At 37.5% G+C, this 27,973-nt stretch overlaps 1 protein-coding gene across 4 annotated transcripts in view; it reads left to right on the forward strand.

Moving 5' to 3' along the window:
* The window catches only part of grid2 (glutamate receptor, ionotropic, delta 2), a 537,682-nt gene that overhangs the window by 500,914 nt on the left and 8,795 nt on the right, over positions 1 to 27,973 (forward strand). For all 4 annotated transcript variants that reach the window (XR_003674813.1, XM_028457897.1, XM_028457899.1 and 1 more), the window contains exon 15: positions 20,157 to 20,397. Coding sequence is in view for 3 of the 4 variants with exons in the window: in XM_028457897.1 (XP_028313698.1) it covers positions 20,157 to 20,397 (241 nt within the window). In the remaining variant the exon portion in view is untranslated. The remainder of the gene's footprint in view (positions 1 to 20,156; positions 20,398 to 27,973) is intronic.

The following is a 27,973-nucleotide window of genomic DNA, read 5'->3' on the forward strand; positions in this document are numbered from 1 at the left end:
TGAGTAGTACGTTAGGATGAGTAGTACGTTAGCATGAGTAGTACGTTAGCATGAGTAGCACGTTAGCATGAGTAGTGCGTTAGGATGAGTACAATACATTGACATTATCACAAACCAACTGGAAAACACTACAACAAATAATAATCTGAAAACACAAAGGAAACATAACAAAGACTTTCTTTAGCAGACATACACTTCCCACACACACTCTACCACTAATTTACTATTCTACTGCTCTCTCCAGGTGTTGCCCTTTTCTTGTTAAAGCTGAATCCAAAAGTCTTCCTTCCTCTGTGAGTTCTTTAGTTCATCCTCAGATCCATCAAAACTTTACTGTGTAAAACATTTGAAGAAAGAAGAAAATTGACTTTTTTGCCCCCAAAAAAACACTTCCAGACATGTGAGGATAGGACTTAAATCAAAGTGTCAGCTTCCTGATCGCCTCCATCTCACCTGGGAACACACACACGCACACGCGCACACACACACACACGGAGTCACCATTAACACACTCATGGTTTAAAGCGAGCTGTTAATCTAACAGACGGGCAAGTGGCAGCACTTGATCTGTTTTAGTGCAACCCCTCAAGGAAACGCACAAAACAACTCCCAAACCTTGCAAAACACACAGAATGCACATTAATGACCCCAAAAACACATACAATCACAGCAAAAACACACAAAATACATGAAAGGAAAATAAAATAAACGGTGATGACTCAAAAAACATAAAATTACAACAAAAAACACACACAAAAGAACATCAAAATACACAATAATGACTCCAAAATCACTCAAAATTACATTAAAAACCAGAAGAAAAATAGACAACTGCTCCAAATCCAAAAAGCAATACACAAAGTGACTACACAAAAAACACACAACAATGCACAGAATGACATTAAAAACACCCAAAATGGCAGTAAAATACACAAAAGAACAACAAAAATAACTCCAAAAAGTCCAAAAAATGAAAATATTGACTATAAAACACACAAGCTGTTGTGTTTTGTGTTAATACTCTGATTGTTCTTTCTAATGCTAACATGAAGGTTGATCATGTGACCCTCGGATCAGAATCAATCCCAGTTTTGTGGCCCCGCCCCCTGTGATAACAGTAATCTAACAATAGTGTAACGTCACTAACTGATTGTATGTGAGGCCGCTGAGTGTGTAGTTGTTCGTAGAAGTTGACTTTGTTTCTAAACTGGTGGTCCATGTGAATTAGCATCAGATAAATGATGATTAAACATTGTTGTTGTTGTTGTGCTTTCCCTCTGTGGCCCATTTGTGTCTCGTTTCTATGATTAATGACTGAGATTCAGAGAGTAATAAGGAAGGCTCTCACACCGTCCACTGGACTCATCTCACACTGTGTGAATGTTCCTTTAGAGAGGACACACTTCTACTAACACCATCCCTCTGTTACAATGACTCAGCACTTTTCACCATGAAGTCTTCCACCTAAACCTGTAGAATGAGCACATTAGAGGTGACGTTTCAGATGATTCTGCGTCTCTTTAACCCTCCATTGTTGAGTTGGTTTTAATGAAGTATTAAAAACACACTAAAGCTTAAAGGAATTAAAGGAAAGACTAAAATCTAAGCACAACCAAACTGATTTCACACAAATGGAAACGCTTTCAACACTTTCTTCCATTTCTGCTGAGAGTTGTTGTGGTTGTTGTTTTTTCTTAAAGGTTTCACATTAGTTCTTTAATTCCTCGGTGAGTAACTAAATGCCTTTCTGCTTTTTGAAGCTCAGCGAGCGACATATTGACGTATGAATTGACTTTTTTCAGGATGTATTTTTCTTCCTCCTGAATGTTTTTTTGCTCTTTGCTTTTTATTTCAAGTTGTAAATGAACAAAGCAATTGTAAAGGATTAAACCTGGAGTAAATCCCTCAACGGGAACTGATTTTTAGGAAAGTCAGGAACATTTTTTAACTTTGGTTCCATAGAGAGAAAAATGTCATTACGCGACTTAAAGCTGCAGCAAACGATCATTTATCTTTATTAAATTTAAAAGACACAGAGTTGGGCTCATGGATCATTTAATCGAAGATCTTTCACTGAAAGAAAAAAATGTAAAAGCTTGATATTTTTGTTCCAAACTTTGTTTTGATCTTATTGATGTTGTTGGAGAAGTTTGGTGCATTGCATTCTGGGATGTGGAGTTCTGTAGACGGATGCATAGAAGTGTGTTTACTTCATTTTTACTGAGATTTCTTGTATTTCTTCACCAGACAAGAAGTAAAGTGATTGGTTTGAGTCCATTTTTTTTTTTGTTCTAGTTTGTTCCAGTGATATTACCTCACTACACCAGACAGTCAGATTGTTCCATGTGAACCCCAAAATAAACAGCCTCCATTGTTTTGCAAATGATGCAAAATGATGGTTCATTGTTCTATGAATCTGTGATAACCACATGTATTTATTTATCTGAATAATATCCACTGTTATCCAGGAACGTTTATTATTATTATTATAGTCATCTTAAAGATCGAAATCTTTGTTTTAATAAGAAATAAATGGGTTTAAAGTGACAAATTGTAAAAAAAAAAAAAAAAAAATGTGGAAAAGGTGGTGAAATGGGATTTTTTAAAAACTACTGAAATTGGTTAAAAGTGAGCAATTAGAGTGACCAAAAAGAAAAAAAAACGTGGCAGAAAAAGGAGCGGTTGGGGTCATGTCACTTAAAAAGTTGAAACATGGGCACGAAATCTGGTAAAAAGAGGTTAAAAGTGACAATAATGGGTCAACATATGTGACATTTGGTGGAAAGTGGTGGAAATGGTTTATAAGTGCTGAAAAATGTCTGAAAAGTGGAAAAAATGTGGAGAAAAGACAATGAAATTTGATGTAGAAGTGTCAGAAATGAGAGAAATGTAGCAAAAATACATTAAAAGGAGCAAAAATATGGCAAGAAAAAGTGATAAAAATAGGTTAAAATATGGAAAGTTTGGTGTAGTTGCAGAAAAAGGTTAAAAAATAACCAAAAATTGGCTCAAATTATCCAAAAATATTCTTAAATGGGGTCCTGACCCCAAGGTTGTCAATGGCTTTACTTGGTTCTCACTTCCTGTTCTGATGTATTAATGATTAAGTTTGGTTCTATTTCACTCTGTTTCATCATATGTCTTCTCTATAATCACTTCTACATCAGCCACACACTGTGGTTTAATCAATGGAGTCTAAGTGAAAACTTGGTTTCCATGGTGTAAAGCACTGAACTCTGAACGAGCTAATTGGAATAATTGAGCTTCACTAATGTCTGTTTAGGGAATAAAAACCTATGTGTGGTCTTTGGATTTAACCTCAGCTCCTTCTGCTTTGGTTCTGTGGTGCAAAGAATCAAAAGTTCTTTAGTGTTTTAAGTCGCTGCCTGAGACTTAAAATACACATATATATTAGATTTTTTATTTTTTTATTTGTCACTGACAGTAATGTCTTTATTTTTAAAATAGCTTTTAAATCACATCCATATAAAGTCTACTGAGTTATTTCCTTTTAAAACCATTTTAGATGATATGTGTCATCAGGAAGGACAACTAGTTGAGCACAGATCTAATGGATGAAACATTACACCCTAAATTGTTGCTGATTAACATTGAACTGTTTTTTATTCAATTTTAAGTTTGTTTGTTTTTCATTTTCTCATAATAATTTAGTATTTAGTGTGCAGCAATAATTTGTTGCGTAGCCTACACAAATTAAAACTCACAAAATCCACTAAAATACAAAAAAAATGACAACAAGAAGACAAAAGGAGCTCAAAAACCCAGAAAACGACTACAAAAACACACAAAAGAACAACATAATACACAGTAATGACTTCAATTCCACAAAGCATCAACCAAACTACACAACCTGACTCCAAAAACACATGAAAATACAACAAAAACATGCAGAAAAATACTCAAAAGCACAAGTAAAATGGACAACAATGACCCTTAAAACACAGAAAACCACTACAAAAACACACAAAATGACAGTAAAATACACAAAAGAACAACAAAATACACAACCTGACTCCAAAAATCACATAAAATTGAAACAGCAACACAGAAAAATATACACAAGGACCTCAAAAACACACGAAATGACTCTAAACACACATGAAATGACAACAAAAACACAGAAAGTGCACACAAATAATCCCTAAAACACACAAATTATACAAAATCACATCAAATAAACAAAAAGCATATGTAATATGCACACAAAGTACCCCTAAAACACAGAAAACCCCAACAAAAACAAACAAAAATGACTCTAAAAAGACAACAAATAACTACAATAAAGTCTAATCTTCATCCATGTAGACCTAATGTTTTTGTCCTTGTCTATTATTGGCTTTTTTACCTGGAATTACTGGATTCTGTAGTAAAAAGGCTACTATGCTAATAATATATTGTAGTTATTATGAATTCCCACCAGAAGAAGTATTTTGTACATTTATCAAATACAACAGTAATCAAAATGTTCCCCTGAGGAGGATTTAACCACCAAACCCATTACAAACCCTAAAGTTATTCATGTTATATTTGACCTTGTTTCTCCGTAGTTTAAAGGGTTGAGGATTTACGTCATCGCTGTGGTTCCTCTGATCTTTTAAATTAATCTGGCCACTGTTTTCATTTAGGACGCTTTAATAACTTCTTAGAAACTCAGCACTTTCCCTCCACAGTGCACGTGATAGCGCACGTTATTTCCATTGTGTGATAAAAGCAGAATAATCTGAAATAAGTCTGATAAAATAGTGGTTCTATTATGATGAAGGTCAGCGGTGAGAACTCTGTGCTGTTTTATATTTGTGTTGTTTTGCTTTAAAAAAAAGGCTGAGTGTGTAGTGTCACTGTCTGAATATCAATATCTACGTCTCAGGTGGTCTCAGTCGTCTCTGCTTGAATAAACTCACTTTACTCAGAGTTTGGACTGGTTCTATGGTTCTTTATGGTTCTATGGTTCTATGGTTCTTTATGGTTCTATGTTCTATGATTCTATGGTTCTATGATTCTATAGTTCTATGGTTCTATGATTCTATAGTTTTATGATTCTATAGTTTTATGGTTCTATGATTCTATAGTTCTATGGTTCTATGATTCTATAGTTTTATAATTCTATAGTTTTATGGTTCTATGATTCTATAGTTCTATGGTTTTATGATTCTATAGTTTTATGGTTCTATAGTTCTATAGTTCTATGGTTTTATGAATCTATAGTTTTATGGTTCTACGGTTCTATGGTTCTATACGTTTCTATGGTTCTATAGTTTTATGGTTATATGGTTCTTTGGTCCTATGGTCCTATAGTTTTATGGTTTTATGAATCTATAGTTTTATGGTTATATGATTCTACGGTTCTATGGTTCTATACGTTTCTATGGTTCCATAGTTTTATGGTTATATGGTTCTTTGGTTCTATGGTTCTTTGGTTCTACGGTTCTATGGTTCTATGGTCCTATAGTTCTATGGTTTTATGAATCTATAGTTTTATGGTTCCATGGTTTTATGCTTCTATGGTCCTATAGTTGTATGGTTCTATGGTTCTATGGATTTGTGGTTTTATGAATCTATAGTTCTATGGTTCCATGGTTTTATGGTTCTAATGCTCATAGAATCATATGTTCCTGTTGAATAAACAATCAACAGAAGAAGCAAAGCATCAGAATGAGTTTCACACAGACATGATTTATTTTTTTATAAACACACACTGATGGTTATTGATTCACACGTGCAGCGATGAGTTTTATTCATACTGTAGAATGTGGTTCAACTCTTCAATGTTCACTGGTTCTATTCCACTTTCATCAAGAACACTTTGGACCTGTCACAGGTTTCCAGATCATTGTAGGACTAAAGGAGCATTCCATGTCATTTTAACAAATATCCCATATTCCATCAATATTCAATATTCACACTGTACATTTTTAGTTTGATCTGATTAATACTTTTTGAGATATGGATAATGTAGTGAGGGGTACAGTATGTGTTCTTCCATGTTTATCTTCCAGTATATCAGGAACTCCATCACATAGAAAGGTAAATATGATACAGTAATAAGCTCCACCCACTCTCTCAGAATATAGACATAGATCTGCTATACATCCTATCTGGTGGACATGTCAGCTCCTCTAAATAGTCACTAAGTCAGTGTGTGTTTGGGTCTGGAACATGTTTGGGTCTTCAGTAAACTACTTAGCATATGTCTCAGCTCCCTGTGATGTAATCAATATAGAGCTATGAACATAGACTGTTCACATCACTAATGATTAGTCACAGATATGCATTGGTTCTAGACTCACACACTCTGGAAATATAATAATTTTTTCTACTATTTTCATCGGTCCATAACTACATGTGGGAATGTAAGAAAAAATCTGATCTGTTTTAATTTATAGTATAAATATTACTGTTTATTGGGATATAAAACTATTTTTCTTGATGCGACTTCTTCATTTTTATTTTGGGTCCAAACTTTGGCTTATTTCACCCACAAATATTGAAAATTTTGGCTCTGTCTAATAATCATTAATTGTTTATTAGTTTTTCACGAGTAATATAAAAAACATAATACCCTTTGCATGAACTATTGCAATTACATTTATTTATTTTATGAACAAATTTCTGCATCAGAAACTTGGAAGTATAATTCAGTGGGAACACTCATCATCCTAATCATACTACAGTATATACTAGACATTATATATTCATTGAGTTTGTAGTTTGTAGTGTGTAGTACGTTATTGGGACATTTACAACACAACCTATGGCTAGGGACGGACCATATACCATCATATAGGCCTATATATATATATATATATATATATATATATATATGTGTGTGTCAGGTTTTTCTGGGGCTCAGGCCTAATGATGAGAGTTCATTGGTCGGGCTTATACGGGCTCAGGCTTAATTTTTCAGACCCGATCTAAACTCTAGTGTAGGTGGACCATGATGACTGCATTGCGTTGCCGCTCAGACATTCAGACCCGTCTTTCAAACCCAAACCAATAACACGTAGTTCCGCCCACACACTACAGTTCGCCGTGTGACTTTTGAAAGCCTGTTTATCTCAGCACCTGGCAAACTGATTGTTGAGTCACGTTTATTGATCAACTTGGCTTTCAACCCCCTGGAGATATATTAAGGCCATTTTCTTCACCCAGACGATAAAATCAGCACTTACTGCCCTTTAAACGCGCCATAACTCCATATATTGTGTTGATTCTGCAGTCTTCACCCCCCCCCCCCCCCAACCCCCACCTCCACCTCCCCGGGTCATCCAAAAGGACAATGTCAACTAAGCCTCACTTTTCTCCACTTGCTGCATCCTCAAGCAGATACGTTAGCATTAGCATTAGCATATCTAACAGCTCGAGTTAGAAGATCAAGAATAGTCTTTAACTTTATATATTTTTGAGAAATAAAAAGTGTACGACATCTACAGGAATAAAGCTCTCATGTTTCTTTTGGAAAGGAAAGACAAGAAAAGTGAAATCATGGCGACGAGGCAGAGAAGAAGACTCTGAGGAGGAAAGATAAGACATGAGATGAGGATGAGGAGCAGAGATAGGGAGGAAGAGGAGGGACAAAGGTGTTATGCTCAAACGAGTTTTGCGGCTGTCAGACTTCCAGCAACTGTTGGCTCCTTAAATGAGAACAACAGCAGTCTGACAGCTCACTTAGAGCTTTACACAACGATGGCGACATCAGCGATCTCACTGGGGCGACTGAGTCCCACAGGAGAGTTAGAGTTAGTGTTAGAAGATATTAAATAAAAAGTATCGGAAAGTTTGAAAGGGAAAACATAGCAGAAATGTCACTTAGGGAGGAAGAAGTCACATGTTTAATGTCTGTAGCAGATTATATCTATTTGATTTGATTCAGGAGCCTTTGACAATATTATCAATCAAATTTAACACACTCATTGAAGATATTTAAATAAAAAAATTTCTTTTTAACAAATGGGAAGAAAAAAAAATTTGGATTTTGATCGACGGTTTTAGTTTCCATCAATTTGATTGGATTGTTGCAAAACTAATCACTTCTCATATAACAACCATACGTGGAGTTTATTTTAAAAATGCAAGTATTTTTTTTTTGCCTCGAGTCATGTGACTTGGTCCTTCATCTGTTTCACAATTCTTCTTCACAATGCAAATGGTGAAGCGACACTGCCCCCAGCAGTTCATGTATGGTACTGCAGCAACAATGAAGCAGAAAGAGTTTTTTATCAATGCAACAATTAGCTCAGTGCTGCGTCAAATTTGTCATCAAAGTGGGAACGCGTCATCAAATTGTAGCGAGGTTTTTGGGCTCCCCCTGCAGTAAGAAAGGAGAAAATCACCCTCTAATCAATGAAAAAACCATTTTACGCATGTGTATGAAGCCATAATAACTCTTTATCATGTTTAAAACACAGAAAAGTTGATTTAGCTTAACATGGACCCTTTAAGAGAGTGAATGAGTGAAAACATGCATGTTCACCCGTATCTAGGACGGAGGACTTTAGTAGTAGTAATGTAGTCACCATTATCAATTATGTTCCTAATCGTTTTTGCATTATTGTATATGTTACAGACATTGTGGTTGGCGTGAATCTGGAGGTCTATATTAGTTTGATTGGACGACTATTATGATGGATTTGGATGTGTCCATGATGGTTCATCCCTATAATATTCCCCAAATTCCCAAACTTCAGTTCTCGTCACTGTCAAAATTTAGCAGAGATTTTTCTCTTCTTTGGAACACTATATACAGTTTGTTCTGATTCAGCTGAATGACCAGGAAGTTCATGTTTCTTATTAAATTTCCAGGGATAATTCTAAGGAAATAAATGCCATTCCAACAACATTAGTAAACAGTCGTGAGGAATGATTAATAATCTGTGACACAATGCATTTATTAGTAGATATATTATATTGTTTTACATGAAAAATGTTTTTGCTTTTGGTAAATTCATCCGACAGACGTGGTTGGATGTTTTGACGGACTGAATGAAACCCTCAGGCCTCGTGTTTGACCTTTAGGATGAAACGGAAACAATAATATTTATCACAGCGGCGTTGTTTTGCTCTGTTGTGGCCATTTTTAGACGTGCTTAGGGTGGGCTTTGAAAACTATCTGAACATCTTTGCAAATGCCCTCATTATTATAACACAATGTGTTATAGAGAATTTGATCTTTTTGGACGATTACACCTGGTCATTGTCACTAGTTTTTTGTCTTTGGGGAAATTAAAAAGCCTTAATTCCATTCTGTTACGGGTGTGTGAGGTGTTAGAAGACCACAACACAGAAGATAAATGAGGAAATGAGCAGGAATATTTCTCAAATAAATGTTCCTAAATGAACAAAAACCAGAATCCAAAAACAGTAAAATAAGGTTCAGAGAAAAGATTACAAAATAAAAGAAACAGAAAGAATTAAATTAACTGACAAATGCTGACAGACTGATTGGACAAAGCAGAACTCACTCTCCCTAAATAGGAACTAAACCCTGGGGTTTTGACTGAAAGTTAAAAAAAAATGTCTTGATAATGGGCGTGGCTTCTGGAGCAGTTAAGCCATGCCCCCTCTATACTATAAAATCTCCAAAGAACCATCTATGCTATGCTAACTAGCTCCTCAATACTCACTATAGCTCTCTATTCACTGAGTGTAGACTAGAGGGAGGGGGAGCTACCCAGAACTGTCTCTCTGGTCAGACTTTATAGAGATAAAAACACAAGATTCATATTGTATATCACCATTTTGAGGAAAAAATATATTGAGATATGAGTTTTATTTTTGGTTTCATATCACACAGCTCAAACATACAGTACATTTATCTAATATGTAATTTAAAAGAACAAAATGGAAATTTTAGTTTTAAACAGTGTTACATTACTTTAAAAAAAAGTAATTAGTTATAGTTACAGACTACTTGATCCAAAAAGTAATTGAGTTACTCTATAATAAAAGTAACTCATTACCAAGGAAAATAACTATTTGCGTTACTGTTAAAAAAAAAAAAAAAGTTGCTATATGTCAAAGAATTCAGATTTTTTAGATGTGTGTCGTTGTGAGGTGCTTCATTAAATTTCTTCACTCCTGGATGTAATGAACACGTCACATGTACGTTCTTGTCTTTGACCATAATTAATATAAAGTAGTGTTTGTATCGTCACCTTAAAAATGACAACTTTTCATCAGATTGTTCCACGCTCACCATCTCTGCTGATTCATCAAATCTGTAGTGTGTGTGCGTGTGTGCGTGTGTGTGTGTGTGTGTGTGTGTGTGTGTGTGTGTGTGTGTGTGTGTGTGTGTGTGCGTGCGTGCGTGCGTGCGTGCGTGCGTGGCGTGTGTGTTGGCACATGTGTAAAAACACTGGCTCTGATTGGCTACCATGACACATGACGCCGCCTTAGCCAATCATAATCGCTCACCTTGTTTCTAACCCACCTCCTCACTACAGCTGAGTGTGAAGCCAGGGATGTTTTTAGATCACAGTTTATTCAATCAATGCATGTAACGCACCACATTAACGTTCAGTAACGTTAACGGCGTTGTAACGGTGTAAAAAGTAATTAGTTACATTACCCCGTTACTGAAAAACAAACGCTGTTACATAACGCCGTTATTTTAAACGCCGTTATTCCAAACACTGGTTTTAAACAACCACTGCAACCAGTTATACACTGCAACTCTGAAAGTATGTGAATCTGTGGTGTTAGAGTTTAAAATGATTATTAAGACACAAAAGATGTGAATGAATTTAAATCAGTTTAAACTCTGGAACAAAATCTCTCTTGGACAGCTTTAAACAATCAACATTAATCAGCTGAATTTGTGCTTTGTACTTAATTTGGATAATATTTTAAAGAGTTTCCATGTTTTAAAAGCATTTCTTTGTCATTATTCTAGTTAAAGATTTAGGTTAATTTATATTCACATTTAAATATTTAGGAGTTTTCTTCCTTCAGCCTCTTCTCAAACTTGCACTGTGCTTTTATTTTATTTATTTAGCATCAAATTGTTTTCTTACTTTCCACATTTATAAACCTTGTCTTGAGTCAAACCTTCCCTTTGCTCCGTTATTCAAATTGCAATAATGTTCCTCTCTCTTTTTTTTGCCGTTTGACTCGACTAATAATGTGTGGCCATGCCACCATCAAGGCTGCTGCCATCGAGTTGCCATGACAACCTCTCTCTATTCCACGCACTGAAGCAACCACTGAGGAGGAAGGAAGGGAAGGGGGCGACGTGGTTTCTCCCCTCGTGGTTACGTGTCCGATCCTTCCTCGTTTGCTCTAAACATCCATGCAGGAGAATAAAAGTCATCAGAGATCCGCCCAGTCAAAGTCACCGCTTTTAAAAACAAGGTGATCGCTCATTAGCCGCGGCGTGCTAATGCACAGCAGCTGTTTGATGGACACGCCTAAATAAAGGATGCATGTACCGTGTATAGAGCCCTACAAGGTGACACACACACACACACACACACACACACACACACACACACACACACACACACACACACACACACACACACACACACACACACACACACACACACGAGTGCACTCGCTAACCAGCTGTTTTACACACACAAAAAAGCAATATCAGCCCTTCAGACACTAACACACACACACACACACAAATGTCCTTATTAGTAGATTGATTTTGAACACCATATATTTTCAAAATAGGACTACTTTACAGTTTTAGAGCCTGTGTTCCTCCATCTTGAAATCACATGACTGATGATGTCACACGGCCCCACTGCCTGTAAATATCCATTGTTTTCTGTTGGAGTGAAACATTCAGTCTGAATTATAGATCATTTAGTAGATTTTTTAGTCAAATTGTGCTGCTTTTTGTTGCTCTAAATAATCAGGAAAAGTTAAATATGAGGTTGTAATCTTCTTTTGTTTACAGAAAGAGGATAAAAATAGTTCTTACCCGGAAACAACCTATGACTGCAGGGGGCGACAGTTCAACTTGTAAAAACCGTAGTAGTTTTCAGCAGGTAACCCCTGCGTGTGCTGAGCTCATACCTGACGTATGGTAGATGTGATTGAAGCAATGTATCTCCACTATACCACGGGTAAAAATACACTTGCCGAGTCGATAAATCCTTGAGGAAAATGACACCAACAGGCCTTGGAGAATGAAACACATTTTACCTTAACTTTACTCCCAACTCACAGTTGCACAAATCCACCTGAAGAGGCTGGAAAAGTGAGAGAATAACTCTGAAAAGCTTCTTCTCCTCCTCCTCGCTCGGCTTTATGAGAAACTGGATGTTTCACGAGGACACAAAGGCTGTGAACCCACTCACTCTTTAATTAGCAGCTTGCATCGCTACATCAGTTCAACATTAAACTCTCCGCGTTCCTCACAGATCTCAATGTGTGTGCGTATATATATATATATATATAATCAAAACAGGGAGTGTTATTCATTTGTTCCATGAATAACATGCATTTCTTTTTTTGGGAGATGGAGACAGTCAAATTAGAGAAGTAGACAGATGATGGAGTGTGGGAATCAGTCATGCTGCGTAGGCGACGCAACACAAGATAAAAGGAAGAATGATAGTACTTGTAAATATCAACATGCTAACTGTTTGCGAGTAACAGTAAACTTTAGAGTGTGGGTCCTTCTATCCTCAGGGATTTACTCGCTAACTTCAGTCACCAGAGCGTGTCAGCGCACTGTTTAAGGGAGAGTAAAGGTCCCTTAAGAGAGCTTTTCTTCTCTGCTTTATTGTCTACTACCAAACCTCAGAGTTAAACTATATGATTTGTAGTTTGTTGGTTTCATCGTACGTTCTTCCTGCTTTCTCCTGTTGCTATGGTGTAGCTAAGGAAGCTGAATCACTGACTGTGCTAAATATTTAAAAGTTTACTGATTATGTCCACCATTTTGTCCAACTGCTGCATCGCATTGGGTCACAAACACGTCAGATCAAGTCAAAGGTGATACGAAGCGATATAACGGATACTAAAAATGGAACTGCTATGGACTCTACACCGTGACTGCCCACTGCTCCTCAGGGAGATGTTAAATGCAGAGAAGACATTTTGTGTATGTAGCTTTATATATATATATATATATGACAATAAGTATAATATATATTCTATATTAAACCACAGTGTTTGTTTTAGCTGTGAGGTAGTCTGAGAGGGAGGAGCTCACATTCTTATTTAGGAGCCAGGAATGTCAGGAGGAGGAGTTTCTGCTAGGTGACGTCAAGTAGCGAGAAAAATCCAACTGTGTTATTTGGAGCTGACATTTTACAAAATGTGGAATAACAACAGAACTTTATCAACTTTGTCCCTCTGAATGAGGCTAAAGGAATGTATATCACTGTAGCAAAACCATTATCAAGTACATTTTTCATAATACCTCCCCTTTAATATTGATTTGAGTAACTGTTCATCACAGCTTTTAAGAACTCAGAGACAGAATGATCACATTTAGACCAGCTGAAAAACGCAGGATCAGTAAAAAATAAAAAAAATAAAAATGTAGCCAAAGGAAATCTTTGCATATGGATTCACATTTAATTCAAGGGCCAATCAGGACCAAGCATGAGTGTGAAGGGTCGATTAGCGCTGATTGAAAGATGAAGAGCTTCATCGAAAAGGCTGCAGTGAATGAATCTCTACATTCACTGTAAATATAGCTCAGTCTCTCAGATCAAAGTCTTGATATGAAATGCTTTTATTTGTCTTTTTGATTTTCGGTAAAAGCCTCCTTGTACAAGCACTTGTTTTGTTTTATAAGCAAATGTTTTTCAAATTAGTGAGTTGTTGAATTATTGATTAAATCCCTTCAGACCATTTTGTTCCAAGTGCACACAGATGTTAACGCAATGCTAACATATTAGCATTTGGAAACTGCTGCAACAGATTCTGTGCAACGCAACGTTTTTGTTGCACACTGATAGAAATGGTGAGTGGATGTGGCAGACAGTAGCAGACGCTAACGTGTGCACAACATCTTTAAAGACTGAGTGGAATCCACATGGAAGTGATAAACATGTAGCATGGATTGTGTTCGTTTCATCTCATTAGGCCGCGTGTCGTTCATCTCTCTGAAGGATCTGTCAGAGTGAGGCTTGTTTGTGTGAGTGAGGCTGCGTATGAAGGCATCTGTTGTGCAGATAAAAAGGTCATCGCTGTAGAAAAGGCACAGGAAGAAGACTTATGACGAGGAAATATGTTCTTTTAACTCATGGAAGCTGTTGTTTTTTCCTGTGATTTTTAAATTAGAACCAAAGAAAAGCAGTACATAAAATGCAGATTAAATGATTAAATGATCAGGTAACAACAAGCTCATAAATGCACGATATGTGACACAGATTAAATATAGATATAACATTTACAGTGCCGTGACCACTAGGGTTGGGTAGGCACGTTGCAAATGGAGACCACCAATGACAAGTTCATATGTTTCAGCTGGCAAGTGTTCATCTAACAAAATCAACATTGTAAAACACCATAAACAATAATTTAATATAGCCTCCATACTCTTCCAACAAGATACAGTATATCTCATGACACGACAGCACATCCGTTGTTTGTGTTGGACACACAGAAACATGGAGAAAATGACAACAACAACAACTCAGAACAGCCTCAGTGAGGAACATCCACAAAGTCAATCCTTCCTTTTGTTCCATTCACTGAGAATGTACCAACAATGTTCTGACCTTACCTTTGCTGAAGGTCTGGTAGCTCAGGTGTTGGTCTCCATCTTTTAAAAGCTGTAGTTTTTTCCTCAAAACAAAGTTTCTTTATTGTCTCTAGCACTGTCATCCTGACTGTAGTGTTGTCCCGCCCACTCGCTAGAGCAAGAGAGAATGTAGCAGCAGCGGTCACATGGGATCAATTCACTAATGCTCTGTGAATGTACTTATAGCATGTAGCATAGCGTGGTTACGTCCAAAGGCAGCGTAGAGAGCTGCCTTTAGACGTAAATAGTTGTCATCTTGGGGAACTGACTGCGTATGCGCTATCACATAAAAACACGCTATGGGAACAAAGGCAGAGCAGCAATGTGCTTTTGGGAGGGGGCGTGGCCTCCTCCTGCCTTACAGCGGAGTGAGACTGTACAGTGTCTCTGCCGTTCCAGGAAATGGTGCTGTTTAGTCATTTGGGCTATGAAACGTACAAAATGCTGACACTTTAAAACTTATGGGTACTGTAGGCTATTGGAAATGGAAGAAAAAATCATTCATAATTATATTATGATTAAAACAAATCATCAAAATATGAATTCACCCTTGGGTAGGCACTGCCGACCTTGCCTACCCTGACTGCAAGTCACTGAACATTTACTATAATTACATCTTTTCATTAATACACTTAAAAAGTTGACCTATTTGCAATTTAACAACATTTTAATGGTTAAGAATAAACTTGAGACTTAATCATTTTTTCATCAGGTTTAGCAATATAAAAGTCACAAGAGGCTCACTTGGATGTTTCCACAATCATTTTCAGTAGTGTTGTGTACTCTAAACCAGGGTTTCTCAACCTTAGGGTCAGGACCTATTTTCATCACTTTTTTGCCATATTTTTGCTCTTTCTAATAGATTTTTGCTACATTACTTCCATTTTTTACACTTCTACATCACATTTCAATGTCTTTTTTCCACTTTCCAGACATGTTCAGCACTAATAAACCCTTTCCACTACTTTTCCACCTAATGTCACATACGTTGACCCATTATTGTCACTTTTAACCTCTTTTCACCATATTTCATGATGTTTTTTTTTTTTTTGCCAATTTAACCACATTCAAGAATTGTGATGCCCATTATTTGCATTTAAACATATTGTTTCTACTTTTAAATTACATTATCCCAACCACCCCACTTTACCCCATTCTGTCTGTTTGTATCCACTCTAATTTGCAACTTTTAAACAATTTCTTTGGTTTTAAAAATAAAATTTCACCACTTTTTCCATCATTTTGGTCACTTTGAACACATTTTATTTCCGAATAAAACAAGGATTTACATCTTTAAGATGACTGTATATACAGTATGTATATGAGCCGCCACGCAAATAAAAATACATTTCCTGGATAACAGTCGATATTATATAATCTACTGTTATATAATATATAAATAAACCTGACATTGACATTATTCAGATTCATAAATAAATGTGCTCTAGAATGGTCTTACTAACCTTAAGCATGAAATATAGAAAATGTATTTATCTAGGTACTTTATAAATAAAGAGCTTTATTAACGTTCTAAAACTCATTGCAAATGTTGTTATTTTTATGGGAATTGAAGTAGAATAGTCCAAAGTTTTTTTTTTTTAAAGGTAACATGTTTTTTTACCCTTTTTTATTATTATTTTGTCACAATGGCGGCCCTGAAAGTTTGGAAACCACTGATCTAGACCAAAAAAACCATGACAAGTTTGAGCACATAAATATTCTTTCTCTCTTTAATTTCATTTTTTTTTAATATGCATTTGACGAACAAAAACAAGGAGTCAACAACTTTACTTTAGCACAAAGCACAATATTCAAAAATCTCTAATTTTGATAAACTTGTTTAACAAAATCATTTTAAAAAACAAAAAACAAACCCTGGTGAAGATCAGATGTTTATTATTGAGGTGAATTAGGTCTACAGTCAAGGTTCACATGGATTTCTGACATTAAATGTTGATGCTAAATGCTAACGCTAAATGTTAGAAGTGAAATGACAAAATGAATTAATCAGGAACAGTTGATGTTAATAAAGGTGAAGAACAGCAGATCAGTGCTGGTCTAAACTGGTCTGATGGAAAATCCTGAGTCCTAGATCTTCAAAATGTGGTCTTGGGACCAGTTTTGATCTCGACTGCTTCAAAACTACTTTTCCATTTAATTCCTAACCAGTTCGACGTTCTCACGTGGTATTTTTAGAACAGTTTCACATGAATGTGATCAATCAGATGATGTACATGTTGATGTGAGACTATTTTTCAATGTTTTTATTATCTCATCCTGGCTTTATTCTATTCTATAAAACTGTATTAGTCATGCGTGGAGGAAATAATGTAAAATGATCTTTAAACCCTGATGGTGGAACAATTATTTGTGTGTGTGTGAACTATTTATGGTGTGTGTGTGTGTGTTTCCCTGATTGGCATTTAATAAAAGGAAACAGAGAAAAAGCAATGTTGTTGTTGTTGTTGTTGCTGCTGTTGCTGTTGTTGCTGCTGTTGCTCAGCCTGAGTTTTTTACAGCAACACAGGGAGTCGTTTTGGGCGAGCGCTTCCACAATCAACAATCAACAATCCAGCCCTGAGGACCAACAAAATAGTTTAACACCAAACAATTTTAGAAGCAAAGTCCAGTCCAAGTGCTAAACAACATCAGCGTCTCAAAGTAACTCAATAGAATCACTCAACAAAAATAAATCAAAACAATGAGGTCGAAAACAAAAGGAAAAGCAAACAAAGATATAAGAATAGAAAACTCCACAGTTTCTGAGCTCAGGTAAACTTTTGTTATATCATGATATTATCAGCAGCCATTTTTGATGCTACGCTAAACTGACTTTAACTGATTTAACAATTAGAGCTGATGTCTCATCTGATCATTGTTTTTCCCATGTTATCGTAAGTCCCTGAAGGGGGCGCCACGGTGTCTATCAGTGGTTCTCAACCTTTTTTGGGTGTTCCTCACATTGACCCTCAAATAATCCTGACAAATGCCACATTTTAAAATTGATTGAACTAACAGAACAAGTAACATCATATTTCATAATAAATCAAAAACCATTTTTTTTAATCATTTTTTCAAGTGAGTTAATTAAAGTGTGTTTATTGTTCTTGCTCCAGTACACATACCAACATAAATCATTATTTTTACACTTTAGTTCCGCGGTGGCACACCCTTTGAGTAGCACTGGTGTAGACTGGGGCTGCGTCCCAATATTCCCTCCTATCTCCTTTCCTATCCACTTTTCCATAACCCCGTGGATGACGTCACTGGGTTAAGGAAAGGTGTTAGGAAAAGGTGATCACATTTGGTGTGCAATCAAACGCACTTCCACTTAACGTAATAATCCTATGGCCGCGCCTCCTTTCCTCAGAAAATTTGAACGCTCTTTCATCATGGCCACCACTTAAACACATCCGAGGGTTAAAGAACAGTGGATAGGAAAGGAGATAGGAGGGACTTTTCGGACGCAGCCTGGGTGTGGTCTCGAGCTCCGCCCCCGGCATCTTAGATGAGTATTCATATGAAATTTCAACAGCTGAACACATTTTCAAGGATTATATTTGTCTATACTCGTGTTGCATGTTTTGAGTGATTTTAGTTTCTTTCTAGTAAATCTTGTGCTTTATTTTTTTAATTTATTCAAACGTAACACCACTGCAGTTTGCTCTTTTTTTTCCTTAAAAAAATTAAATCCTGCTTTTTTTTTTTTTTTTTTACATTTTTTAATGGAAAATAGAAGTATAAACTATAAAATAAAGTGCAGTTAACAAACATGTTTTATTAATCTAAAAGGAGACGATCTGAGCAGCATTTAACAAAAACACCTCTCCCTTTTATTTCACTCATCATCATCATCAACTTTCATATTTTTTTGCAAATCATGTTTTTGCTGTTTGTACTTTCTCCTGCGGGCCAAATTGGGAGCTTTAAAGGGCCGGATTTGGCCCCCAGGTCTTAAGTTTGACACGTGCTTTAGAGGATTGTATTAGTGTCTGAATGTGATCTCCATGTTTCTGCTGCGGTGCCTTATCCAGGCAGGACAGGTTTGGTCCTCTTTGTCTCCCCCCCCCCCTTTCTCCCTGTTAAACATCCCCACGCCTTTCTGTGTGTGTGTGTGTGTGTGTGTGTGTGTGTGTGTGTGCGTGTGTGTGTGTGCGTGTGTGTGCGCGCGTGTGTGTGTATTCGTCTCCAAACCAAAACGAATGACCCAGTTAAGTATTAAGCTGAAGGCTAACAGAGGGACCCCATCAACCTCTGAGCTGTATCCTCTCTGAAACCATCAATCCAGGGACTAAAGCTGGGCCACATAATGACATTGTGCCAGTGTACTTGTGCTGTGCTGCAAAACATATTAATGTTAGCCATAATGAGTCTGACAGCCCAATATGGCTGTCAGGGAACCAGGGGGAGGAGTTAGCAAGCAAACACTGCCATCAAATGGACGTGAGACGCAACGACAGCTGCAGAGTCATCAGGATGGGATTATTTTGTTACAGGGGTTCTAAACCTTGGGACCCCAAAACACTGTGAGGAAGTTGCCAAACACCTTCAAAGAAACCAACAATATTAATATTTTTTTTACAATTTGAGCCCATTTTTGCTTATTTTGACCCTTTTTCTACAACTTCACCAAACTTTCTTTCTTGCCATATTTTTGCTCCTTTTAATGTATTTTTGCTACATTTCTCCAATTTCTGACACTTCTACATCACATTTCAAAGCCTTTTCTACACATTTTTCCCGCTTTCCAGACATGTTCATCACTTATAAACCCTTTCCACCACTTTTACACCTAATGTCACATATATTGACCCATTATTGTCACTTTTAACCTCTTTTCATCATATTTCATGCCTTTTTTTGTCAATTTAACCACATTCAAGATTTATCATGCCCATTGTTTGCCCGTTTAAACTAGTTCCAATATTGACACTTTGAACCTTTTAAACACTTTTGTTTTTTGTCCACTGTAATTTGCAACTTTTAACCAATTTCTGTGGTTTTCAAAATTATTTTTAGGTGAGAACAATTAGTTTAAAATAATGTGTATGAAAAATTGTAAATGTGGTTAAATTGGCAAAAAAAAAGGCATTAAATATGGTGAAAAGAGGTTAAAATGACAATAATGTGTGATATTAGGTGGAAAAGTGGTGGAATGGGAGAAATGTAGCAAAAATACATTAAAAGAAGCAAAAATATGGCAAGAAAAAGTGATGAAAAAAGGTTAAAATATGGTGAGTTTGATGGAGTTACAGAAAATAGGTAATAGGTCTTGGTTCCTTGAAGGCATCTGGTGACCCCCTCACAGTGTCTTGGGGTCCTGACCCCAAGGTTGAGAACCCCTGTAACAGAATGATTGTGTTTGAATAGACATGAATCGTTGCGGTCAGTGACCTGAGGATGTTTTTATCGTCTTTTTCCTCAGAATCCTGGAGCTCCAGCAGAATGGAGACATGGACATCCTAAAGATGAAGTGGTGGCCCAAGGACAGTCCATGTGACCTGTACAGCTCGGTCCAGTCGTGGCAACGCGGCAACGCCCTGGACATCAACAGCTTTGCCGGAGTTTTCTGCGTCCTGGCGGCGGGCGTGGTTCTTTCCTGTCTCATCGCTATGGTGGAGAGCTGGTGGTCCCGGAGGAAGGGCTCCAGGGTCCCCTCCAAAGAGGTACTGTAGGGTAGACTGTGTAGGACGCAAAGCAAAGAGGGAAGGGGTCAATTTCAATTATAATTGCATAATTGATAATTAATTACTATTATGACTGAATTATAATTGAGAAAATCTATGGGTGTTGTAATCATAATGTAATTATAATTAGTTCAGATACTTGACTTTGTAATTGTATTTGTCATGGAAATTCTATAAAAACCATCAATCACAATTTAATTTAATGCAAAACTGGGGAACCATGTTACACATACGTAGTTAATAAAATACATTTTAGATCAACTTTTCACTACCTGTAAGTTCTCTCAAGAACCATGTCAAAATGCTAATTAATGTTTAAATTACCAAATAATTCATTTGTAGATTCACATTTTTGTGAAACTCCAGTGTTTTTAGGGTCTCGCAGTTTTTCCACCTTTATATCATTAACTCAACTTTATTTATGAAGCACAAATTCCAACAAAGTCATCTCAGTGCACTGAACAAAATGTAAAGTCCATAAGAAGAAAAAGAATCCACCTGAACAAGCATTTAGAGACAGAGGGAAGAACAAACTCAGAGGTTCAGAGGTGGCAGCCATCTGCGTGACTGGTTGGGGTTAGTGAACAGAAGGACAAACAGAACAGGACAGAACATCAGAGTGTTCCATATTTGAACTGTGAACCATTGATCATTAGAATGCAGTCATTTTTAACTGCAAATTGTGGAAAGAACTTGAAATTTCTAACAAACAATTCCACAATATTCTTCTAAATTACACAGAAATTCTGAAGTGCAGATTCTCTTATTTTCTTCTTTTCTTTCTTTTTTCTCTTATTTTAAAAAACTTTTTTCCTCTCCCTCGCCTCCTGAACTATGTCTACATTGATCCTCATTTTACTCGCTTTAGGTCATTCTAACTATTTTTTTATGTATAAACAAAGCCTGAGGAGTTTTAATTTCTACTCACCTTCATCTTACAAACACATTCCAACCATCATCATCATCATCACCACCATCATCATCATCATCATCATCATCACCACCATCATCATCATCACCACCATCATCATCACCACCATCACCATCATCACCACCATCACCATCATCATCATCACCATCATCACCACCATCACCATCATCATCATCACCACCATCATCATCATCACCACCATCATCATCATCACCACCATCATCATCACCACCATCACCATCATCACCACCATCACCATCATCATCATCACCACCATCACCATCACCATCATCATCACCACCATCACCATCATCATCATCACCATCACCATCACCATCACCATCATCATCATCATCATCATCATCATCATCATCATCATCATCATCATCATCACCACCATCATCATCACCACCACCACCATCATCATCACCACCATCACCATCATCATCATCATCATCATCATCATCATCATCACCACCATCATCATCACCACCATCATCACCACCATCACCATCATCATCATCACCATCACCATCACCATCATCATCATCATCATCATCATCATCATCACCACCATCATCATCACCACCATCACCATCATCACCATCATCACCACCATCATCATCATCATCATCACCATCATCATCATCATCATCATCATCATCATCTGTTCTTCATGGTGTGAAGCATCTCTCGTTAATAAATTAAATCCTTATTAAATCTAATTGTTGACGTCTCCAAAGTCATCGTCTAATTATGAAAATGATTGACGGGGAAAGACGTTTCCTGCCAAAAGCAAAGTGAAAGTGAGCATTGGATGAATTAAGCAGAGCATCTTAACTCAACTTTATTACTTTATTACACTGAGCTTTTTAATTTTTCACTCGTGTGTTGGTTTTTAATCCTGATTATTATCAGAGCGATGCCAAAGAAGATACAGAGAAGAACTGGCTCTGATATTAAAAGTTATGATGTGTGGGAGACTTAAACACACACACACACACACACTCTTACTTTGTGGTTTTGTAATAAGTCAGTGGAGTTTGCATGTTCTCGTCTGCTTGCGTGGACAAAACCAACATGTTAAACAGTGTTCTGATCCACTGCTGTTGGATATAGTTTCATTTTCACGTCTATAATCTCACTTCCGTTTGTTTAAATCAAGTGAACTTTATTTAATTCTTACGCAGCATGTTTGCGCTCAACGTGCAGAACTAATATGAAGAAGCAGAGATCGTTTGATGAAATGTTCCTCTCTGTTTCTGGATCCCGTGTCAGTGGAAATGAGCGTATTATAGAAACATCCTGTTAGCGTTCAAACAACAGGAATCCTGCTGAGTCAGCAGCTTTAATCTGTCATTCAGACCAGTGAGCAGCAGCCACGCCCACTAATGAACCCAAAGAAGCCACGCCCACTGATGGACCCTGGCCTGTGTTAGGCACAGTGTGATCCAGCCCCAACACAAACAAACTGCTAACTCCATTAGCTCCATTAGCTCCATTAGCTTCATTAGCCGTGAAGAGCAGCCGGTGGATTCATTCCCACACTGAGCCTCAGACACTTCTTTGATCCTCTTTGAAAAGCTTGGTCAAGGTTCCAAACACCAAGGAACTAAAAAATCACTACTATTGATCAGGAAGTCACATATGATTACATTTAGAATGCTACGTTAAGTTTTCATTAATTATAAGACACACAGACAGTTAAATGATGAATTATGGCTCCATCGTGTCCACAGTGATATTGTTCTCATGGTTTAATGAGTTATGATTTATTAGAATATAAAATCAGAAAAAGATTAAAAACACACTGAGAATGTTTCATCATTATTTATGGAAGCAAATTTACATCAGTATTTGTTTTTTAAACACTAGGAAAAGTAAACGGTATAATGAAAATAAAAAAAATATGAGGTTGATTATTAGTTATTTAAGTGTCTCATAATTATGACTTAGTATCTTATATTTATCAGAAAGTATCTCATAATTATTATTTAGTATCTTATATTTGAGATAGTATTTCATAATTCTGACTTAGTGTCTCACATTTATTGATTGTTTCTCATAATTGTAACTTATATTAATGAAATAGTTTCTTATATTTATGACTTAAGAGTGTATTATTATTAGTTGTATTTTACTTGTCCTCGTGTTTTCCTGGTGTAAATGTGTTTCCACGGAGGTAAAACGTGTTGCTCTGTCATCCGTGGTTTGTTTTTGATGTTGAACAATTCATTCTTCACCTGCTGAGGCCAGAGCTAAAAGCAAACCACTGAACCTTCAAGAGTTGGAAAACTTCAAACAAAGTGCTCATCACATCATTGACCCTTCCTCACTCACACAAGTCACACCTTTAGCATCAGAGCAGACGGAACACTTTGCTCTGTGACCGTCCTCCACAAAACAAATCTCATTTTAAACTTCTAACGCACAGCTAACACTAGACTATGCATACACAAATAAAGACAGGAATTAGGTCTGAAATAAGGCCTCATTATTCATATATGTTATTTATTTGACTGTTTGCACTCAGAGAACAAACGAACGGACACACACTTAACTCTACTTCCACTTTGCTAATGGGATTAATTGCATTTGTTTCATTTTATTGCCCGAGGTAATCTCAGCCGCTGTATGAAATTTAATCCTCTCGTCGCTAATTAGATAAAAGCAGCATGTTTCAATTCAACCAAACTATGGAGATTAAATTAATGAAGTAAAGCAAACCATGAAGCTGGTAATTAATTCCACCTGATATGATGTAATGTTCTCTGCCTGCTTCGTAGCCAACCTGGCAACCCGATCTTTCCATTTTGGTGGAACAGAAATTTTTATTTTTAAAAGTATCACAGTAACACAGTAAAATCTATCTATGTAATTCCTACGAATTGTTCAACTAAAAACTTTTTTAGCTTTAAATATGTTTTTTTTTTTTTTTTCATCTGTGCATTTTTTTTTTTAAAACACCATTTCCATTATTTTTCAGAGGTTTTATGTGGGGAATTTTCATTCCTGGCACATTTGGAATGTAGAAAACTCTGTAATTTAACGGTTTAGCTGTGCTGAATTCTTCTTAATGTTTGTTTAACATGATGAAGAATGACGAAGAGTGGACAACATGAAAGTTGGTCACAGCCATCACACACTGAGCTACAACTCAATGGTTCCTGTTCTAATACTTAATGTCCTTCATTGGCTTTTTAAACATTGACATTACAAAGTTGTTCTGGGGTTTCCATGGATACGGTTGATGTAAGGGAGTGAAAAGGAAAAGTGCTGAATATTTAGTCCATCCATAAAGTCAGTAAAATGATGGTCCATTGTTCTATGAATCTGTGATAACCACATTTATTTATTCATCTGAATTATATCCACTGTTATCCAGGAATGTTTATTATTTTTATAATCATCTTAAAGATGGAAATCCTGGTTTTAATCACTAATTTAATTGGTTCAAAGTGACCAAAAATGGTGGAAAAGGTAGTTGAAATGGGATTTTAAAGAACACAGAAATTGGTTTAAAATTTTCCAAATTGGAGTGGATCAGAAAAAGTGGTAAAAAGGGTTCAAAGTGTCAATATTGGCTTAAAAGTTGCAGAAATTGGTTAATGTAATTTAAAAAGTATTAACAATTAGCTTAAACTGGCAAATAATGGACATGGCAAATGGTAAATGTGGTTAAATTGGCAAAAATAATCATGAAATATGATGAAAAGACAATAATGGGTCAACATATATGACATTAGGTGGAAAAGTGGTGAAAAGGGTTTATAAGTGCTGAGAATGTCAAGAAAGTGGCAAAAAAATGTGCAGAAGTGATGTAGAAGTGCCAGAAATAGGAGTAATGTAGCAAAAATACATTAAAAGGAACAAAAATATGGCAAGAAAAAGTGATGAAAATAGGTTAAAATATAACAAGTTTTGGTGTATGTCAGAAAAAGGGTAAAAATAGGCAAAAATGGGCTCAAAGAAGACCCGTAATAAGCAATGCACACTTGATATTTCCATCTGTCACATTTTTCCTGATAACAATATGTTAAAAAGTATAGGGCCCGGACATATTTTTTCCCCAAATGTGCCCCTAATGAAAATTTTGCCCCTATACAGCATATTTAAAGGACAGCTGAGGAGGTTATTACTCTCATCCACTACCATAACATTCATATATCTACATATTTTACTCTGCATTCCAGAATCAAACATGTGTAAATGTTTCAGTTTCTTATTTGCATCAAAAAGCTGCATCTTTACATTCATACTGTATGTAAACTGTATCTGTGAATGTTTGTCTTGGGATGGCTCTGACTGTGTGTTCTCATAAAATTTCAGAGATTCTTTCACAGATAATAATATCACTAATAATATCACTGAGCACAATAAACAGGAATATTCTGTAACAGAATAAAGTGGAATGTATCAGTGCGTTAGCAGCCTCTGAGCTGCAAACAGGAGCCATTTTATGACTCCATTTTAATATCCTGGATTTATTTTCATTTGGTAAACATGATTTAATGTGTATGAAATCCATCGTGTTTCTCAGGGGTTATTTGCTTTTTTTTTTAACAATGCCCAGAAGCATCTCCGTTCCTATTGGACTGGAGCAGTGTGTGGGTGTGTGTGTGTGATAATGATAGTCCACTAAATCTGATAACAAAAAACTGAAGTTACGCATGTAACTATGGTTCTATGAATTCTGGAAGACCGCCAGAGGCAGTGCATAATTATGGATTATATCCTCCGCGGACGCGTAGGTCGAGTGTGTATACAAACAGTCACACGTGACCCAGGATAACCCTCCCTCTCCTCCAAAGGACTGGTGTTATCCTGTCATCATTCTTGTGAAAATCTTCTCGCCCCTGGTAATTCTGAGTGACCGAGAAGCTCTGGCAGTCATCCAGAAATCATAGAACCGTAGTCCACAATCATCCCAATGAAAGCCATCTGCTGTGTGGGTGTGAGGTTTGCACCAAACTGGACACATGAGTTATGAGAGCAGCCGTATCCCTGGTGGATTGATCCCTTGATTGAGCACATATTAACCAGTCGTCGATATATGGTAGGATCCGCATCTCCCCGGCCTGTAGGGGGGCAGGGCTGCACTGATACACCTTGTGAATATTTGTGGTGCCAATGTCAGACCGAAAGGCAGCACTCTGAACTGTAGGCTTGACCCCTGAGAATGCAAAGTGCAGGTACCGTCTGTGCTGTGGTGCAATCGGCACATGAAAGTATGCATCTTTCAGGTCGATACACATGAACCAGTCCCCCTCCCTGACAGCATGTAGCACCTTGACAGTGCGCAGCATGTGAAATGTTAACTTCTTTAAAAACTGGTTTAACCTCCTAAAATCCAGTATTGGACGTAGTCCGCCGTCCATTTTCGGGATCAGGAAATAACTTGGAAAAAAAACGTCTTGCTGTTTCGTAGGACTTACAGCCTCGATTGCCTCTTTTGCAAAGAGGCTTGATATCTTTTGGCTCAGGGCCAAGGATTTTGCGGGGTCATTCACGCTGGTCATTTTGACCCCGTTGAAAAGTGGGGGCTGGTGTTGGTGTAGCCCCTTGAAAGATTGGCCACAACCCAGGTGTCTGATGTTAAAGTTCGCCAGCTTCTGAGTTGCTGTCGGGAAAACTGACCAACCACCGGCCCCAGGCTCTCGCTGCCTACACCCCCTGCCTCTTGAAGTCCCGAGGGGGCACTGACCAAGTTTCTTATGTCCTCGCTTCTGGGGCCATGGTCCTGTACTGGGGTAGCGGCTAGGTTGCTCCACGCCGTGTTGAACACGGCTTGCAGGTCCGGGCTGATCTGACAGGTGGGCACGGGCGATACCCATTGTTTGGGGAGGTCTCTGCCTGGTTACTGGGGTAGGTCTCCTCTGTAGGCTGGCAAAATGTCATCTAGCCTCTGTGGCCTGGATGCTACATTCCAGTGTCTGCTGTGCTGCAGGCCCGAACACCTCCTCCGGAACTACTGGGAGAGCCCGAAGGGCGGCCCTACATGGCTCCGCTAAAGGAGACTGGGCCAGCCACACCTGACGACGAGTCAGTGTCAGAGTAGACAGGAGCCTGCCAAGCTCACCACTCATAAAGGCGAAAGCCTGCAGTGAGGCATCACTGAGACCCTGAGTACTTGACGGGTCCCTATTGGGGACCTGCAGTGACTGTGAAAGACACAACATGAGGTGGGAGAGTGTAATACCCAGATGACCCATGCAGGTTGCAGTATTGTAGCATCTTACTAAGTTATCATCAGTTGCCTGGCATCCGATGTCCGCTGTCCTAAACCTCAATGCCTCTCCCGGAGAAACAATAATGGCTGACATTGAAGGCTCCACCGGCAGTATGCTGTCCAGGCCAAAGGTAGCCGAGTTCTGCATGGCTGCCATAGCTCTGCCATCACTTGTGTGGTGGGAAAGGGACCTGGGGTTGGCCCAGCATCTTTGAAGTTCCTCAATAAAAGGGGCAGATGGCAGGGGCAAAAGTGTTGGCCTGAGGGGCCCTCCTGAAAAAGGCGCTTGCCCGGGTTGGCGGCACTTGTTGCTCATCTAGCCCCAAGTGTGAAAGTTCCATGTGGATCACTGGCTTCACAGTGTCCTGATAGGTCTCTGATCCTTTGGTGGAGCC

The sequence above is a fragment of the Gouania willdenowi genome, chromosome 9 (genome assembly GCF_900634775.1).
Source record: "Gouania willdenowi chromosome 9, fGouWil2.1, whole genome shotgun sequence".
Classification (NCBI taxonomy): Eukaryota; Metazoa; Chordata; class Actinopteri; order Blenniiformes; family Gobiesocidae; genus Gouania; species Gouania willdenowi.